The sequence below is a fragment of the Schistocerca nitens genome, chromosome 7, assembly GCF_023898315.1.
Source record: "Schistocerca nitens isolate TAMUIC-IGC-003100 chromosome 7, iqSchNite1.1, whole genome shotgun sequence".
NCBI classification, from domain to species: Eukaryota; Metazoa; Arthropoda; class Insecta; order Orthoptera; family Acrididae; genus Schistocerca; species Schistocerca nitens.
In genome coordinates this window covers 67,682,031-67,702,288 of record NC_064620.1, presented here as the reverse complement: position 1 = coordinate 67,702,288, position 20,258 = coordinate 67,682,031, and the positions used below count along the sequence as shown (strand labels likewise).

The window sequence follows — 20,258 nt, the reverse complement described above, 5'->3', positions numbered from 1 at the left end:
GAAACCATATCTTAATCCAGAAACTTACTTTTATCATAAATTGGGTCTGAGACAACTGGTGGCAGCTGAAAGGTGAACTTCCCACGTTCACTGCCTTCTAGGAACACTTGGAAGCATAATCGGACAGCATTAAGATCTATGCTTGTTGGTTGACTTCTATGTGCAAATCCCGCTGTAAGTAAATATATGTATTAATTAACAAATAAATGTGTTAATTAACAGAACAAAATCTCTGTAAAATGTTAGTTGAAAAAGCACAACAGTTACCTAATATGTTTTAATGAATGTCATTTTTTATGTAATAATACTGACTGAAGCTGCACAATACGAATATTTATTCACAGTCTTGTCTTCCTAGTGGTCACCTTCAACAACAAAACAACTGACAGTATGTTCCACTTTATGGGAAATTGATGATGCATAGCAATATTGCAAGGTTGAAAAATAACTTAAAAACCAAGGTTTTTTTCTGTTTTACAAGAACCCATATCTGCCATATCAAGGCAGACTGCAAAATTTGGCCTTCCTGTCACATGCAACAGAATTTGATACATCTACCAAACCAGTGAAAGAACTCACTAAATAGTATAAGCACTGAGCCACCGTCAGGCAGTCAGAGAAGAAGGGAAACTTTGCTACCTTTTGGACAAATCCTTTAACAAGCTATTGTACATGAGTTTTCATTCGTTTTGGTGTGCCATAATAACTCCACCTTCCTACTATTCAATGATTGTGTCCTTTACTTCTATATTATTTATGTTCTACCATGACTTTCCTTACATCACTGGAAAAAAAAAAAAAAAAAAAAAAAAACACACACACACAAACATGTACAAATGTACGATAAAACTGATGCATTCTGGAATAAACTGATCATTGTGTGATGGCCAGGAAAAGAAGAAAAGCAAGTAAATGATTATGACAGTGAAACTTCCTGGCAGATTAAAACTGTGTGCCAGACCAAGACTCAGGACCATTGTTTTTCACAGGCAACTGCTCTACCAACTGAGGTAGCCAAGCACAACCCACAACCTGCCCTCACAGGTTTATTTCTGCCAGTGTCTCAGGTAATGGCAGAAGAAAAGCTGTGATGATGGGTCGTGAGTCGTGCTTAGGTAGCTCAGTTGGTAGAACACTTGCCTGTGAAAGGCAAAGATCTTGAGTTAAAGAGTCTCAATCTGACATGCAGTTTTAATCTTCCGGATGTTTCAGTTGTTGACATTTCACACAGATGGGAAATGGAGTAAAAGAATTGCAATTTAACATGAGGCAGTGAAGTAGACTTGTCAATACTTCTAGTGTGTAAGATATTTACAGTAACAGGTGCAAGAAATGCATCTCTGTAACATTAAAAAAAGCAATACAGGACTCCAAAGAGTATAATATATTTGTAATTAAAGGTTTTTCATTTTTTATATGTGTATAACGATTCCCTATTTAGCTTTGTGGGGTAGTAAGCCTAGAGTCACTGACTGATTACAAATACAAGTCAATAAGAAGGTCTAGTGAGAGTATACAATTGTAAAACTGCACTATAGTAAAAGAGACTTATGACCAGAAGACTTTCTGTGGCTTGTTGGGAGAGGGAGGGGGGTTGTATGTTTGAAATGAACATACATATACATGAATGGAATACAATTTCTGCTGGAGTAAATTTTATGCATTTGCATTTGACAGATGATTGTTACACCCTATGCTTCCCGTTGCAGCATGGAAGTAACTGGATATGATTGCCAGCAATATTCTGGGAACTGAACTGCATTTCCATCCAGTTTTCTTAGTGGCATTATTTTTTAAAATAATGTTCCAGAAATTATTTCACTGATGGCCAAGAAGAAATAGCAATGGGGAAATCTGATGAGGCATTTAGGAATGTAAACAGTCTATAAGAAACAAAGCAACTTTTATGTGAGGCAAACACACAATGCAAATTTCTGTATGACATATAGATGTAGATATGAACAGGAAACCTACTAATTCTAAACAGGAAACAAACTATGAATTTAACCCTATGTGGAGGACAGAACTGGGTGAACATGTGAATGCACTTTGTAAAGAAAATTCAACATGTGCTAAGCCCATTGAACATAGCATAATTGTGTAATATTTTAGGGGCAAGGTAAAACAGTCTCAAATAGCACTATACCACTTCACTCAGTCTTAAGCTGATACAGAGGTGTGTCATCAGAAACAGGTGGCGCATCCATAGCTTTTGAAAGGAAGAAAGATGAAAAATAAATAAATAAAAAAGAAGGCAAGATGGATGAAATCTTACTGGAAATGATAGTTCACTGTTTTAATTATGCCCCTCTCCCCCAAGAAGCAGCTGAAACTCACAACTACCAAGGTTGCAAGAAGATTATCATCACTGCTAAGCCATAATTATCTCTAAAGATAAGACAGAAATGGGTGCCAATTTTTTTATTTTCTGCCATTCTGGAGAAATGATGAGTTTATCGCTAGTTATTTAACACTTCAGGCCTATTTACAAAAGTTATTATTAAAACTGAAGATAGATCTGAGAATGTCTGCGAAACTTACTGCGAAAAGGATCCACACGAATCTCTTCCCTAGTTTTGAGAGCTTCGTCAATATCCTTCTTCTTGACACACTGGATGCCTAGATTGGAGAAAGAGGCAGTCATGTTGTCAGGTGATATCTCCACTGTGCACACACCTCGCTTGCAGCCTTCCTTGCCAACCAAATTGTGAGGATGTGGGCGGTATGGAGGATCCTTTGTCACACAGGACACTACGACAACAGCACGACCCTTGTATCCTTCCACCTTGAAAACAAAGAACATCAGTCAGCTGGAATACCAGGTTTGTCAGCATGCTTTGACAAGACATACAGTAAAATTAATCTCATCACACCAAGAACAGATGGCTCACAAAGATCAGAAGATGCTATGACAAAATAGCAGAAACTAGATAGGAATCTCTCATGGGGAAACAATGTCGTATCACAATTCTCTTGCGTATTTTGGGGAGTCAACACACAATTTATTCTTGTAATATATCAAGCATATTTCCCACATCTCACCAAGAATACTTATTAAAGTTATGGTGTTGATCAAAAAAATTCTGAGACTGGTCTTATTACAGGTGAATAAGTGACATCAATGCAGTAAATATGGTGGCAGCTGGAACTAACAACTGTAAACATCAGATGTGTATTCGACCAGTCAGTTGTGAGCAACATGCAGTCACACTGTGTCAACATTTCTGGGTCACAAATTGCAAAGGAAACAACATATCAAAATGAAGTGTTCAAGACATTTTCCACAATGTTTTGAAGAAGAGAAAATTGTGTGCAATGTTTGTTCTGCACACCTTGACAACTGAACAAAAACAATGACTGTGGACATGGATAATTCTTTTATAATGACAAAGTGAAGAAATTCACATGAAGGATCAACACTTTGAAGACAAAACTGACATTTAAGTCAATGTGAAGTGCTAGTTGAACAACATCCCCAAGAAGGACTTTTCTGTCAGTTTCACATGGTTGCATGCCATTCTGTGTGTGGACTCAAGTGGAGCAAGACTGTGTAGAACATCTGAAGCATTAAAACTACCATCTTAACTTTTCTATATGTTTTTTATTAATTCACGTCTCAAATTTTTTTGGACTGTGGGGTTTGTGACTAAGTTTCCAGAAACTCATTTATTATATTATTTTCTTTTGTTCAGTATGCCATAAGATGTGAAGATGTGAAATTATAATGGAAATAACGATGACAACAACAATAAAAGAAAAAGGAAAAGTTGGAAGAAGACAACGAAACAGTGGTGCAGGAAGTAGAAGAAAAAATATGTCAAAAAAGAGGAGAAAGAATCTGGACGTGACTGAATGCTGCTCCACTGTTTGGTATAAAGAAAAAACTATCCAAGTATACTGCGGAGAAGCTATACCAATGTTAACTGTAAATGCTTCAAACTGCTCTTGGCTGCAGTGTGGGACTGTGGTGTGTGTGTGTGTGTGTGTGTGTGTGTGTGTGTGTGTGTGTGTGTGTAGATTGTACCTGACAAGTAGGACTGAAATAAGATTCCATGGACGGAAGATTTAGTGTTGCGCGGAGATATAGCTGGGGACACTGAAAGTATGAGCTCTGGAATTAATTATGGAAGAATGCTAAGTATTCGAAAAGTAAGTTGAAATTTTAAGGAGTTTAACAAATAAAACTGTTAGAAAAGGTACAAAATGCTAGTCTAGTTGCATCCATCTTAAAAGAGCATAAAAGGTTATGTTCATCATGGAGATAAGAAAAATTCCTTGTAACTGAATCATTATTTTGTTTCTAACAAAACATGTTTCATATATTCATACTAGACATCATCAGTGGTACCCAGTTTTCTATTCTTCTCCTGTATCCACGGGTTCCTCTGCATACACTAGATCCATACACTATACATGTTTCCAATTGACTGTAGTTCACATTTATACAATTCACTATACCTAACTCTTCCAGTTGCATTCTGAGCAAGATCACATTCAGTGTGCACATGGACAGATTTTTATGATATTCCCACTTTCTCCCGTATTAATTATATTATACAAGTATTTTCCTGCCTAAATGAACAGTAATATACACTAGTTTCAGATTGGTTATTTGTGCAGGGATAAACTCTGCTGTAAAGCAAATACATGTGGAGCTTAGAGGGCTCCTTCAGAAGGATGCAAAAATCTTATGTGACTGCCCCAAGGCACTGTACCCGGACCCAGTTGCAGGATGCCTGTGTAATAGCTTCGAATACCCAGACTATATTCAGTCAGCATTTGAGAATGAGAACACTTAGTGACTTGCAACAACCTTTAAACATAATTCTACACTTATTCTTTAACTTCTTCTCCCATGTGTGCTTATAATCAAATATTTACTCATTTATAAAATAATCAGAAGTCTGACACTGTTTTATAGATTTGACTTCCATTTTTTTTAAAGAATCAGGGGTTGCTGCCGTATCAGAAGTTGCTATAGAAAGATGGGGAATTCTTGTCATGGCCTACACCTGAATAAGAGAGATCATTGCAAATTAGCAGATCTTTTAACAGAAAATATAAGGGGACCAGCAGCACATAAAGGTAAATCCCAATGGTTATTTGGGTCAGGTGACACATTGACATTAGGTCAAATTCAGAAATCAGAAAGACAGCATTAAGATATTAAATTTAGAGATATTCCTTGTTCATCTTATAATAAAAGAGGCAAAAGTGAAATCAACTTCCTTCACCAGGAAAGAAACTGATGTTACTTGTCTGTCTGAACGCCACACAACCACAGAGATACAAAATTTTAAAGTAAGTTGTTATAAATGTGAATGTTTGCTTTCCCGGCGTATACAGCTGGCGAAGAGTTCTCAGGCTTCCAGCCGGGTGGTGGTGTCTTCAAACTGCGACGTTTCGACGAGTGACATACAAGTCATCTTCTGGCGAAGTGCCGAGACTTTTCGGATGCCGGTCCCTTTATACCTGCGTCGTGCCCCCCACCACCTGGCTGCAGGAGGCTGGATCCAGAGGAGCCAGTGGGCGGGGTGGAGGGGGAAGTGGGTGCGCCGTTCGTGTCTCCGTCAGAGCATTCCGGTCAAGTCTCGTGAGCTGGACGGTTCTTGGTGTGTTCCAGGCATATTGCGGCTAATGCTGGATTCCAGGCTGTGCTCAGTTGAGCCAGAAGATGACGAGTATGTCACTCGTCGAAACGTCGCAGTTTGAAGACACTGCCACCCGGCTGGAAGCCCGAGAACTCTTCGCCAGCAAGTTGTTATAAGTTAGCTGCATATTCATGAAGAGCCAAGATGAATAAAGAAGGAGTCGTCACATCCATTAAAAAATTGATATAAATACAAAAAATGTAAGAAATAAATAAATTCTGTTTTGATCAGGATATGGAAGCAAGTGCTTGTGAGTTACTACTAGGAAATGTAATACTTGTGGTTGTTATAGTATGAGGGTCTCTGCCAGCTGAAAATTGTCTTGAAAAATTTGGTGAATTATTATGATCTTTGTAAGACAGAATGAAGGAATTACTAATTTGTGGTGTTAATGTAAATTTCTCGAAGCAATATGACAGGAAAAATGATCTAGAGATCCTTCTAGCCACTTATAATTTGGTATCAGTCATGTCTATCCATTAATAAATGGATTCTCATATCACAATATTGAATGTAACAATGCCCGTCATTAAGAAAACCTTGGGTCACTATAGGTATCAGAGTCATTGCACAACAAAAAAAAAAAAAAAATGACTTGTACAAAATGGCCACAACAAGTAGTGACCCAGAAACACTTTCTTATTATAAATAGCACTGTAACATATTTAAAAAAAAGTTGTAAAAAAATCAAGGAGCATGCACATCTTGTCTGACACTGACAGATCAGATAATAAAATAAAATCGACATGTAATACTGTGAAAACAGAGACAGACAAAAAAGTCACAAAATATGATATTATTTCTGTTAAAGAGAATGGGAGCATTGTGAAAGACAGTTCACGTGTAAAAGACATTTTTCGTAACTACTTTCTAAAAATATGTGAGAAATTTGGGACAAATAGTTGAAAAGAGAAAGCAAAGCACTAAATTGAAGACGCAATACAGAGGACGTTTAGTGAATAGACAATTCATCTGACATACCCATCTGAAATAGGGAAGATCATCATAACTCTAAAATGGGACAGATAATATCTCCAATAAGACACTAAAAAGTTGTGGCCCTTATATGTAATGTTCTAGTCGTGTAACGCATCATTAACACAATTTGCTTTCCCAGCAAGACTGTAATTTGCCATTGCTAGGTCTCTCTTTAAAAAGGGTGACTCCATAGATATCAATAACTACTGCTCAGTGTCATCCTTATATCATGGACTGTGGTCATGCATGTGTGAGTTGTGTTTGTGTGAACCTGTGTGTGTTAAGGCCTTCTTGGCCGAAAACTCAGTTTCCACCATTCTTTTCGCTGTGCCTATCTGCGACTCAGCATCTCCACTGCATGGTGAGTAGCAACTATCCTTTTCATAATATTGTTACATTCCATCCTTGATTTTCCATTGTTTGATTTTACATCATTTTCTAAAATTTCTGAGAAGGTAATGTACTCCATGGATGTTACCCACCTGGGTAGTAATGGGATACTTAGTCAATCATAGTTTGGATTTCAAAAGGGTCATTCTACGAAGTCAGCTCTTTAGACATTCACTGGGCATATAATACAATTTTTGAATGATAAAATATTGCAGACTGGGATCTTTTGTGACTTACAGAAGGCATTTCACTGTGTCAATGATAATATCCTATTAGAGAAGTTAAGTTTTTAAGGAATAAATTGTTTAGCAAATGCCTGGTTTAGTTCTTATTTAAGAACCAGAATGCAGAAAAATACCATGGGCTGTTTGAGTGATACAAAAAAGAGATGTCACATTGTCTGCATGGGGAGAAATTTCAATGGGAGTCCTAATGGTTGTGATCACTGACCCACTACTGATTTTGCTGTACATTAACGATCTGACGTTTAATTTGAATCAGAAGGCAGAACTAGTCATGTTTGCAGATGATACAAGCACTGTTGTGACACTGAGCAAAGAAGCATCAACAGAGAAAACAGTGAATGATGTTTTTGTGAAAATTAATGAATGGTTTTGCACAAATGGGCTAGATCTAAACTTTGAGAAAACACCCTGTTTTGTACTGTCAAAAACATCCTCCATCTAATATACCAAGAACAAATAATAAACAGGGTAAAAAATTGTGTTATTTGGTGTACATATTAAAGAAAACTTAAGCCAAGCAATATCAAGGAAGAGGGGGGAGGGGGGTTATACTATATGCCCACCTTTTCAAAATATTTTTATCTAGACAGATACTTTGCATTTTAAAATTTTGGAAAAAAGGATCATCTACCAGATTCCATAAATGTTTCAGGTAAACTTAACAAAAAACCTCATAACAGATGCGTCATTTCGTAATGAATATCATATTCAATATTTTCATGTTTAGGAGCCGAGTTACACATTTCTTTACAAAGTACAGTGTAAGTATAAGTCAATAACAATTAACAAAATATGTATTTTTTAATTTTTTTGTGGTGGGCATAAAGTATCTTCCTCCCCCAACCCTTCCCCACAATCAGCAGTATACACCATTGACAATGCATTGGTATTGCTAATAATGTGCTAAAAGATGTTTTCAGGTTATGGGCCCTACTTACGTATCAGTAAAAAAATGCACACACAGAAAATAGTCTCTTAGAACGATGTCACAATCAACTTATCCTTGCAAAGAATTCCAATGGTTAAATGATTGCCTTGTTCAGATACCCTGAATAGAATGATGAGAAGGATGAATAATTAACAACTTTCAATGTAGTGAGGAACCTAAAAATTTTAGAAAGAGATGAGGACAATCTTAGTTTAACTTATTAGATACTAGTGAAATGAAATGCAGAAAGGGGGAAAAGATCTTTAGTCAGGAGACTATAACATAAAATGATAACAGCAGCACCATCAGTTAATCTTGTAGTGAAATAGAGTGATTATACAAGGACACTGAAAAACTGATAAAATATGTGGAGGGGGAACTAAATCTGGTTCAACATTTTTGTGCTACACTTCACTTATTTTAAAGTTCATTTCATTGTACTTTTATGGTGACTATTATTACCTTTATCGTTGGAAAGGTCTTATTTTCTGACGTACTATTTACACCAGGTATGCTCCCAGCTGACCGTCCCTCACACTCATACCGGAAGCGAAGTGCCTTTGGTGCTGGCTGCTCAACAATTCTGACATATGCTGCCGCCTTTTGCGCATCCTCCATAGTGGCTGCCGCCACAGGACCGCCACCACCACCACCATACATCCTACCACTACTGTCCACAAATTCAGGATCTGTTGTCTTGATGACTTCAACTGTACACAAGAAAACAATAATACAAATTCCAGATTCCTCCACTTTCTCATCATAAAAAATAAAAATGCGCAATAATCTAACATGCAAAGAGGTATTTTCATGTCACACAGTACAGCACACATTTAAGAATATATGTAACCCGGGGGGGAAGGGGGGGGGGGTGCTGGCCAAGTTAGAGGAATAAAATCAGTTGCTTGGGGAAGATTAGTCAGACCTTATGCCTACTTTACTGAGTTTTCTGCTTAAGAGTACAAGAATTTTCATCTCATGAATGTAAGCACTGACTAGTCATTCATACTTTCATTATTGCAACAATGAAGATTTTTTAATATATGATATTCATGCAAGACGTATTTCAATTTACGGGCCAACTTTGAGTCAAATAATTTTTGAGGCATTTTGCAAAACATGTGCATTTTACTTCAACAGCGGTTTTTGTTCCATACATGTCGCATAATGCACATCCTCAATAAGTGTTATCAACCTAAGTTGGAAAGAACACATACAAAATGTTGTGGGGAAGGCAAACCAAAGAATGCAATTTATTGGCAGAACACCTAGAAGATGCAAGAGGTCTACAAAAGAGATTGCCTACACTACAGTTGTCTGTCCTCTTTTTGAGTAATGCTGCACGGCATGGGATCCATACCAGATAGGATTAACGGAGTATATCAAGAAAGTTCAAAGAAGAGCAGTACATTTTGTATTATCGAGAAATAGGGGAGAGAGTGACACAGACACGATACAGGATTTGGAGTAGACACCATTAAAACAAAGGTGTTTTACATTGTGGTGGGATCTTCTCACGAAGATCACCAACTTTCTCCTCTTAATGCGAAATTATTTTGCTGACGCCAACCTACATAGGCAGAAACGATCCTCATTATAAAACAAGAAATATCACAGCTCGCAGAGAAAGGTACAAGTGTTCGTTTTTTCCATGCACTGTTCAAGAGTGGAATAACAGAGAATTATTGTGAAAGCGATTTGATGAACCATCTCCACTCAAGTGTAATTTGCAGAGTATCCATGTAGCTGAAGTAATTACTGGATGGGGCACTGACAAATTCTGGATGAGATACAAACACTGGAATAAAAATTCACTGTATTGCTTTATAACTGTCCTACCGTGTTCCCATGTCCCCAACTACTTCACAATGAGTGGTTGTATTTACTTCACTCCATTGCCCAAGAACATCAATCTGTATGTTAGGTCATTTAATGCACTACTGTTGCTCTTGGATGATAATGTCAGTCTGTAAACTAGATTGTTTTATGCGCTACTGTATAACACACAAGGAACAATGAAGACCAATCAGGTATCTCTATGTATGTTCCACCCACCTTTGTTTAACACTCGTACCACTACATAAATAAGAATCAATCAGAGCTGTTGTAGTATGCAAAATAACTTTATAGCTTAGAAGTTAGCTTTCTCCTTTCTCTTCCTCAGCTACAGCTGATTTCTTTTTTTACTTGGTCATAACTACTTCCAAGGCTAAAGCTAATCATCATACAGTCTTAAATAATGTACAGTCTACAGACATTAAGGTTATGATAATGACCATTTGATAATGAGGCATTACAGCCTCGAAAGTAGTTATAACAAAACAAAGAAAGAAGTCAACTGGATCTGTGGAAGTTTCATTCACTATAATTATTTTTTCTGATAAATGATAATGTAACCAGGAACACTTCACTTCACTATAGACTTTTTCTTTCAGTTTCTCCAGAGAAGTTGGATTACTGACATAAACTTTAGATTTGGCATATCCCGCAAAAGAAAAAATTCAAGGGGCTCATATCAGGACTGTGTAGTGGACAATTTTTATCACCCCTCCTGGAGATCAGTTTGCCACGGAAAATTTCATGAACTGACAATATTGATCCTGTGACTGTCTTGCTGAAACCATGTTCTTTGGCTATACGAAGGAAAGTTTTGGAAAAACTAGCACCAAAAAGTCAATTATCATCATCATCATATAATATTCTGAATTCACTGTAACTGCAAGATCACACTTGTCCTCGAAAAACTACCAGCCAAGTATTCCTCAAACCAACATCACAGCCCGTACAGTACCTTTTCGCGAATGAAGGTGTTTCTCATGTTTCTGTTTATGATTCACTGCACTCCAGTAGCGACACTTTTGCTTACTGACATGATCGTTCAGATGAAGATGAGCCTTGTCAGAAAAAAAAAGATGATGATAAATGAAGGGCACTCAGTCGCACCATTAATGAACTGGAGCCTATGTCTGGATCCTGAGGCTTTAACACTTGCACAAATTGGTTGTTATAAGGGTGCAGTTTAAGGTCTTTTTGCAGAATTTGGTGCAGTGATGATCTATGTACTTTTAAAGAACTTGCATGCTTGCAAATGGAGAGGTCAGGATCGTCATGAACAGACCAATTTACACTCTCCATAGATTCACCCATTCTTGATGACCTTGACCGCACAGATTCCGATTTGGCCAGTGTTGAACTGGTTATACTACGGTTGTCGAATCACCATTTTTGTAAAATTCTCACACACAGAACGCATGATCTGCTCCCGAGAAGCACTCCATATCGACTGAGTTCCTAAGGGCCAAGCAATTGATGAATGCACCACATCCCCCACTCCCCTCCAATTTGTTGCGCATGCGCAGAGAGCTCTTCAAATATAAACTTTCTTTTGAGATACCCTGTACACACAACCTGTCACATAGGCTACTTGGTGAAATCTACTGTTAGAGGGCACATATTGTGATGCAAAGTAAACCATATTTATTAATCGTCAAAAAACCTCTAACATAGCTTTGAGACATCAGTCCTGTAATTACAGATACCACGAACATTAGCAATGAGAGTGATCAAGTCTTTCATATGTTTTTAATTTTAAACAGAATAATACATAAACATTCACACTTGCTTATTTTCAAGGAAATTTATTGTGTTTTCCTTTTTAATAAAGAACATTACAAAGCTTGAGTCTGTTCACTCTATTTCTGTCTGAGACAAGCAGCTATAGAATTTACTGTCTTTCTTATGACCTCAATAGATGGAAACTTCAAAATTCTTAGGTATCCATAATAATGAGAATTTAAGCGGGAAAAAGCATATTTTGGAACACCTAAAACAACTCAGTTCAGCCACATTTGCACTTAGAATCATTGCAAATCTTGGGGAGAGACAATTCAGTAAGTTGATGTATTCTGCATATTTCCATTCAAACATGTAACATGGAATAATATTTTAAGAAAGAAAGTATTCATTGCTCGAAAATATGCTGTAAGAATAATATATGGCAGGGGCGGGTAAACGATGCACGTGGCTCATGAGCGCACACCGCTGCACGTGTGCTGCTCGAGTGCAATCGTCGACCGGGGCAGTGGCGAGAGCCGGCAGGTTGCGGCAGTGTAGTACCAGGCTAAGCTGAGGATATTGATGCGAAGCGACCACTATGTAGTGAACATTGTGTTTCAAGAACCGGAAAATGCAGAGTGAATCAAGGAAACGGAGAAGTGGAGATTTCATATCTTTTAAAAAGGAATGGGAGAATCATTTTTTTCTTTGTGCAAAAACGTGAAAATTCGAAATGTTTAATATGTGGCAGTATTCTTGCTGGTCAACAGAAGTTTAGTATTGAATGCCATTATAATAAATTTCACGGGTACAATTTATTGTCAGATTCTGAGCAGATGGGGAAATTGACTGACCTTAAGAAGAGCGATCTGACGATACTAGATGAATCTGACATAAGTTGCAGTTGTCCCAAGAGATCTGTGACTTTCTTTCATCATGACTCATCTAACTGATTTAACATTTTATGGAGTACTGTTTTCAAATTTTCAAGATGACAACAATGATAGCCCAACAGTACGTGCAAGTTATAAGATTGCGCTTAATAATGCGAGAGCTGGAGAACCATTTGCTGAAGGTGAGTTCATAAAGGAGTGCATCAATGATGCTGCTGATTTACTTTTCCCACTGAATTTAAATCAGTTTTGAGCTATCACTCTTTCTCGGCGGACTGTAAGTCATTGTATAAGTGCCATGGCAGGTGACGTTTACCGTCAATTAAGGCTAGAGTATATTACATTTTCCATCGCACTTGATGAGTCAACATATACTTCAGACACCACAAAATTTGTGATTTATGTCCACGGCGTAGACATTGCTCTGCACATCACAGAGGATTTTTTTTAGATATGATATCTTTAAGAAGCACGACCACCGGTGCGGACATCCTGAAAGCCATTGAAGAAGCTGTCGATTCAGCTGGCTTAAAATGGGAACATTTGGTGTCAGTGACAACAGATGGAGCACCTGCAATGAAAGGGGAACAAGTGGGATTTGTTGGATTACTAAGAAAAAAGCCTCAGCATACTGAAGAATCATTATACAGCGTCCTCTGCATTTTGCACCAAGAAGTACTCTGTGCAAAAGCAGCAAAACTGGGGGACGTCATGCAGGTGGTTATTCGGGCAGTTAATTATTTGAGATCCCACGGGCTTACACATAGTTTCACACATATTTAGCTGAAATTGGGGAAGCGTATGGTGACATACAATACCACAGTGAAGGCCGCTGTCTTTAGCCTCGGTAATGTACTCAAAAGATTTTTTGAGCTGAGAATACCAATAAATCAGTTTTTAAAGGACAAAGGAAGGTACAATCCCAAGTTAGAAGATCCAAAGCGGGTTGCCAACCTTGCATTTTTTGTGGATGTTACCGGACACATGAATGCAGTGAACACAAGTTCCAAGGAGAAAATCAGCTAATTTGTGAAATGGCTGAAAAGATGCAAGCTTTCACTAGCAAGCTTGAGCTGTGGGAACGACAGTTCTCGTCACGGAACGCACTGCATTTCCCTACTCTGTCTACTGTGCAAGAACAGAATTGCAAAGAATATGTTTCTGTACTTAGTGCAATAAAAGAGGAATTTCTCAAGCGATTTGGGGATATATCATATTTATCGCAAGCTTTTGAATGGTTCTCGAGACCATTTGCTGTTTCTGTAGATGATATTCATCCCAAATTGCAAATGGAATTAATAAATCTACAGTGTAATTCTCGTCTGAGAGACAAGTTCCTTTTGACAAGATATGTAATACACTCTTATCAAGACTTTTCACAGCAAGAGTTTCCTCGTCTCCATCATGAAGCCGCGAAGATAATGTCAATGTTTGGCTCGACATACGTTTCTGAGAGATTTTTCTGTGTCATGAAAATTAATAAGTCTCGGTTAAGAGCAAACATCAATGATGAAAATTTACGTAACTTTGCGTTTGTCTGTATGTTCCAGACATTAAACGTATTGTAAACTCCACCTGTGATAATTAAATAAAACGTATTGTAGGTAACAGATACTCTTTCAAAGCATGATTTCTTTCAAGCACTCCTACTAACCTTATGCCTTCATTCAATAAAGCAAGCTAGGAAACAAAACACATTACAGAGGAAGGAGCTGAGAGACAGTATTGTGGGGAGGGGAGAGAAGTAGGTGGCCAGCTTGCCCTTGTGTGCAAGCAGAACACCTATTAACTGCACATGAACAAGTGCACCGCACACATGCAGGATTCATGCCCACCTCTGATATATGGTGCCCATCCAAGATCATCATGTACACACCCGTTTAAGGATTAGGTATGTTGACTGGTGCTTAAAGGTATATTTAGTCCCTCACAAAGTTTGTTGTAAATAATACACTGCACTTCAAAAGGAACAGTGGGGTACATAATCACAATTCCAAAAGGAAAAATGACATTCATTATTCCAAATTAAGGTTGTGTTTAACAAAAAAGGGGGTGCACAATGTTGCAACTAACATTTTTGATCACTTATAACCTGTGATGTAATCTAACAGGCAGCAAAGTAAAATTTGAAAATGAACTGATAAAGTTTCTTCTTGACAACTCATCCTATTTTGCAGAAGAATTTCTATTATTGTAAAAGGCAATGGGTGGGAATTACTAACTCATGTTTATGTAATTAATAATAACAGTAATAATAATAATAACAACTTGTAAATGATCGGCATGTTGGCATATTTATAAAATAATTTGTGATGTAAAATGACTTGTTCGCAAACAGTCCATGGAACATGAAACTAACTAAGCTTTGAGCGCTTTGGCAATTTCTCACCAGTCATCCTCATATTTCGTTTCTCAGGCATTTGTGCTGTGGATCTCTTGGATCCCAGGAGCACCAATAATATCTATATTCTTCTATCAACAATAAATATTACATTCTCTTCAGACCATTCCATCACTCATGCAGCTCATGTCAACAACAACAAAGGCAGACAAGATAGCAGACATCAAGTTTCTGCAAGTCCCAAAGCATCAAGGATGCAAAATTTCTTTGATCGTTTGCTAAAAATCTGATGACCAGCAGAGCATGAGCAAATGCAAGTGAATGTGAGCCGAACATGATAAAATTCCATTTGCTCAAACATGTCTAGCATTTACACCAGAAAGAATTCTCATTTGCTGTTGCATACTTGCTTGTGTTCGCTTCATCGAAACAGAAATGGAATCAGACTCACTAATGATAAATAGGCCTCCAAATCAAAATGATCATAATACCTTTAACACCTTGACATATTTGAAAGATATGGTGCAGTTATTAGTACCAGTGGTATCATAATAATGCTAAACATTGTGCTAATCAAGAGACTAAATGAGCATCAAGGAAGGTCATGAGGACAAAAAATCCTATCAACCCTTTTTGTTTTGCTCTGCAAATTTTATAGACTGCCCACATAACTAACATCTTCATCTTCATGAAAATATACTGTTCAGAGGAAATGGAAACAGAGCAAAAAATGATGAAAATTTCATATAAACCTCCTGCAAATTATGTAACACTCTGGGAAAATTATTGCCTCACTTCAAGGAAGTGTCTAATGTAATATGACTAACAAAAAGATGTAAAGTTTTCTGTGACCAGAACTTAGTGAATCCGTATAGGTGCTTTGCTTGACTCTCCCCCCCCCCTTTTTTTTTACAATAAAGGGTATGGTGACCTAAAAGCATAGTGCCATTCAACAGATATCAATATGTTTAAATATATAGAAGTAATTTGGTACGTCTATTTACATGGATTGTTTTAAAAGACAAAAACAAACAACACAACACAAAAGAGTACTAGTAATCTGAAGACAATAACTGCAACCAAATAGAAGAATGACTCAAACTGAAATACACACAGTGCCACAACAGTGAAAACTCAAGACACATCAATGATGTTTCCACGAACAGACTTCGAAACTCAACTTACAGAAGACAGAAGCACAATGACAGCCATCTTTCCAAAGTTGTCCTTACCAGTTCTCTGAATCACACTTCTATAAGATGGTGCATGGAGCTCACTTTGTGCAAACCTGGTTAAGTAAATCATGCACGCTAGCAGCTTGTCATTGCACTTACTGACATCACTTATGTTAAGGCTGCCTTGATTGAGGTGCTCATGGTCCATTCCTCCTCCTACTCCTCCCAACGAAACGGCCGCATCTGCAACAACCGTGCTGCATAGAATCTTGAAATTGTTGTAATTCATCCACAGAGGCTGACAAGCTGATTTAGTACAATTAGTAGAGGGTACATCTTCAACAACACATCATTACATCAACAGAATTAATTAACACTTATAGCACGCACGCAATGCTTCAACAAGATCACCCATATACGACAGCATATAATGTAATGAAAACAACAGTAATTAATCTATTTTCACTTACAGTCCAGGCATTATTCTACAGAACTGAAAGAATTTTAGTATTTTTGTGTGTTAATGCAAAACAAAATACACAGAGGGAGAAACAAACGACACTCAAAATGAACTACAAGCATCCCATCAAAGGATTAATGTGCTATATCTCCATCTCTGAAAGCTAAACTCCAGTGAATCATACATTTTCTTAAGAGATGTCAAAACATTTAAATTCTACACCTATAAGCATTTTCTGTGTATTATACTTTGAGTCATAACAACCATAGATAAAACAGAAAACTATTTCCTCGAATATACGAAGCTGAATCTTAATAGATCTATTCCTTGAAACATATGAAATTGTGTTCTCAGTAAAATCTGTTTACCCTCAACTATATTTGTGTGGAACAAGTGAGAATTATTCAGTATAACTGAGAACAAAAATACAAGAATCTTCTAATACATTCCAGAGACTTCAATGTTTACAGAAACCCAATTATTCTTAAATTTCCATAACTGAAAAAACTAACCATAACATCTTAAAGAAATATGCTCATAGTAATTAACATTGGACATAAGTCAACGGAATACTGTGACATGGTCCACCTTCATAATTGTTATGAAATAACATTCTGCACACAGTCATGTCTGGAAGTTAACTCAAATAAATAACCGAAAACAGTATATCAATCGGTCATTTACTGTAACCAATACAAGGGGCTTTCAGGATTTCATGAAAACTTTCACTAAGCACAGAGCTAAGTGTGCTTTCTCATGCAGGCAATGAATAACAGAAAAGCTTTTCTGGTCATTTAGAAGCACTTGATATGTGATACATTCAGTCGGTGGTAATTGATTTAATGGCTTATTGTGTTAATCACAAGTTGCGCCGTTACAGTTCATGCATGGTGCACATAAACACAAACCAATGTAACACAAACATTTCTAAAAACTTCATAATTACACACCTAAACGTTCCATTTTCAGTTGCTGAAAGTATGTCCAAATAGCGATGCCTGTGTCCACAAACAAACAATCAGGTTCCTGAAGGAAACTGACATCAAAACATTTGTATTCCTAACTAAACCAAAATTATACATAACCTAATATAAATTGTCTTTATTATTTGACTTGAGTCGCATACCTTAACAGAATGTATACATAACACAAGCAGCAGCTTCCCTTCTCCTCTTATTGTATATAAACAAATAATGTCAACGACATACCTCACTGAAATATGACGAAACAAAATCACGATACACTTATGCTCAGCACCGCTGCAAAAAGTTGTCAAGGTCTTCGACGAAAAATTTCCTGCTGTTTTTATAACAACTGTAAATCGAGCCTTATCGGAGACACGCAGTGCAGTTACCACTACCAAACAACCATCACACACCAAAAAACACTGTTATGCATTATCACTTTCACTTCTTCGACACCAATTCCTGGTCCAGAAGCTACGGCTGGCAGGATGTATTTTAGGAAAAGATGACCACAATTCCTTCGAAGAATTATAATAGATCTGAAATTCTATTGGCGGAAGCCATCACATGACTAGCCAGTGACATAGCCGACAACAAATGCCAAGCGTTACTGCTGCTCGGCGCGTACTGCGAAGAATTATTGTCTGTTACTTGCCTTTATAAGCACAGTAATAACACGTTCCTGAGCAGTACGCGTGGCGTTCCTTCGTTTTTAAACTATGTTTAGATATTGAGCCTGACGCGGAACGAAGAAGTGGTAGCTTCAAGGTCTCGATATGATTCCGTGTACCTTCAATCTGCCAACATCTCGTGTTGCGATAGATAAAGAAATCTGTGCGGCTGAACGGTCACAGTGAATTATTTCCCCTGTCTTTCGTTATTGTTTAACGTCATCCCGAGATAAAGAGCCGAAACTTTACCTTAAAGTGGGGAAAACGCTAACTGTAGACTAGTACAGTCTTTCATAAAGTGAAAAAAATAGTATTTCGCTGCGAAAAACATTCCACATCACGTTGCAGACGGACATTGTCAATTGTACAAAACATTCAAATGAAACAAAAGATGTGTTACAGAAATAACGGGCTACTGTCACTAAACTGCTACTAAGTCTAGCGGAGATGTGCCTGCAGGGTTCCGGCAAGACGAAGACCATGCGTGAGACTGACGACGCGGGGTGAGCTGCGCTCGAATACGCCCACGCAGTGACTCACCCCAGGCAGCAGTCGATACCAGCGGTCGTGACTCACGCAGAACCCTTCCGACTGAGAATCGCGCCACCGCCGTTACCCTCTTCTGGTGCTGGATCGACCCAGACCTCTGGAATGCTATAACGCTACCGGGCTGCAATGGAAGCGATGATTCATTTCTATTGAGGGGAAAGACTTCCCATAATAGACAAAACAGCCATAAAACAGTTCATAAACTAAAATGGGAACGGATCGTACGCTGCTGTTTGTGTGATGTTGAACATAATGTTACCCTCGCCATTGGTAAAAAGCGACAACCCGTAATCGACAGTCTTCGTCGTAAGTCAGTTCATGAGTAAACAAAAACAAAAAGTTTCTATGATCCATAGTTTTGCTGACGTCCCAGCGATACCTTGCAAGAGACATTTCAAAGGGGGGACGAAACATTAACTCTCTGTAGCGTGAAATAATAACGAAATAAGGGCTCTTTGCTCTGGTCTGGTTTGTTGTGACTACCGGTATCAGCGTAGCATGAAAATACTTGGTGAATATTGTCTTTGTTTTAAACACGTTGTACGTTGAAAATGCAAATGGTTACATGAATAATTTCATTTTTAAATAACTTTTGAGCAGAATTCCTTTCAATATTGCCATTATATGTCCTTGCAGAGCTGTCGAATTATTGTGTAACACTTAATCCTTTTTTCTCACACCAGGAGCTACAAACTCTTTGAAACATGAGCTCTAATATTTATCTCAGGTGTATGTAGACAACACACATTTAATTGGTTAAGCTCATTGGATATTATTTACTTAACGTAATGCAAAATTTCTCATTCTACCTGCTTTTAGGTGACATACTCGGCATAAATACAAAATCAAATAGAGGTAATGCAGGAGTAGGTTTAATAATGAATAAAAAAATAGGAGTGCGGGTTAGCTACTACAAACAGCATAGTGAACGCATTATTGTGGCCAAGATAGACACAAAGCCCATGCCTACTACAGTAGTACAAGTTTATATGCCAACTAGCTCTGCAGATGATGAAGAAATTGATGAAATGTATGACGAGATAAAAGAAATTATTCAGGTAGTGAAGGGAGACGAAAATTTAATAGTCATGGGTGACTGGAATTCGTCAGTAGGAAAAGGGAGAGAAGGAAACATAGTAGGTGAATATGGATTGGGGGGAAGAAATGAAAGAGGAAGCCGCCTTGTAGAATTTTGCACAGAGCATAACTTAATCATAGCTAACACTTGGTTCAAGAATCATAAAAGAAGGTTATATACCTGGAAGAATCCTGGAGATACTAAAAGGTATCAGATAGATTATATAATGGTAAGACAGAGATTTAGGAACCAGGTTTTAAATTGTAAGACATTTCCAGGGGCAGATGTGGATTCTGACCACAATCTCTTGGTTATGAACTGCAGATTGAAACTGAAGAAACTGCAAAAAGGTGGGAATTTAAGGAGATGGGACCTGGAT

The 20,258-nt window shown here is 37.7% G+C and overlaps 1 protein-coding gene across 5 annotated transcripts in view; it reads right to left on the bottom strand.

Annotated features, from left to right (window-relative positions):
* The window catches only part of LOC126195444 (embryonic polarity protein dorsal-like), a 102,490-nt gene extending 84,367 nt beyond the window's left edge, over positions 1-18,123 (bottom strand). Inside the window, exons 1-6 of one of the 5 annotated variants that reach the window (XM_049934067.1) lie at positions 17,825-18,123; positions 17,567-17,614; positions 16,214-16,399; positions 8,655-8,902; positions 2,542-2,785; positions 29-172 (exon numbers count right to left, since the gene is read on the bottom strand). In XM_049934067.1, coding sequence (XP_049790024.1) covers positions 29-172; positions 2,542-2,785; positions 8,655-8,902; positions 16,214-16,399; positions 17,567-17,579 — 835 coding nt within the window. In that variant the 5' untranslated portion in view covers positions 17,580-17,614; positions 17,825-18,123. The remainder of the gene's footprint in view (positions 1-28; positions 173-2,541; positions 2,786-8,654; positions 8,903-16,213; positions 16,400-17,566; positions 17,615-17,824) is intronic. The other 4 variants (XM_049934066.1, XM_049934069.1, XM_049934068.1 and 1 more) reach the window with 4 other exon arrangements.
* Positions 18,124-20,258: the final 2,135 nt, after the last annotated feature.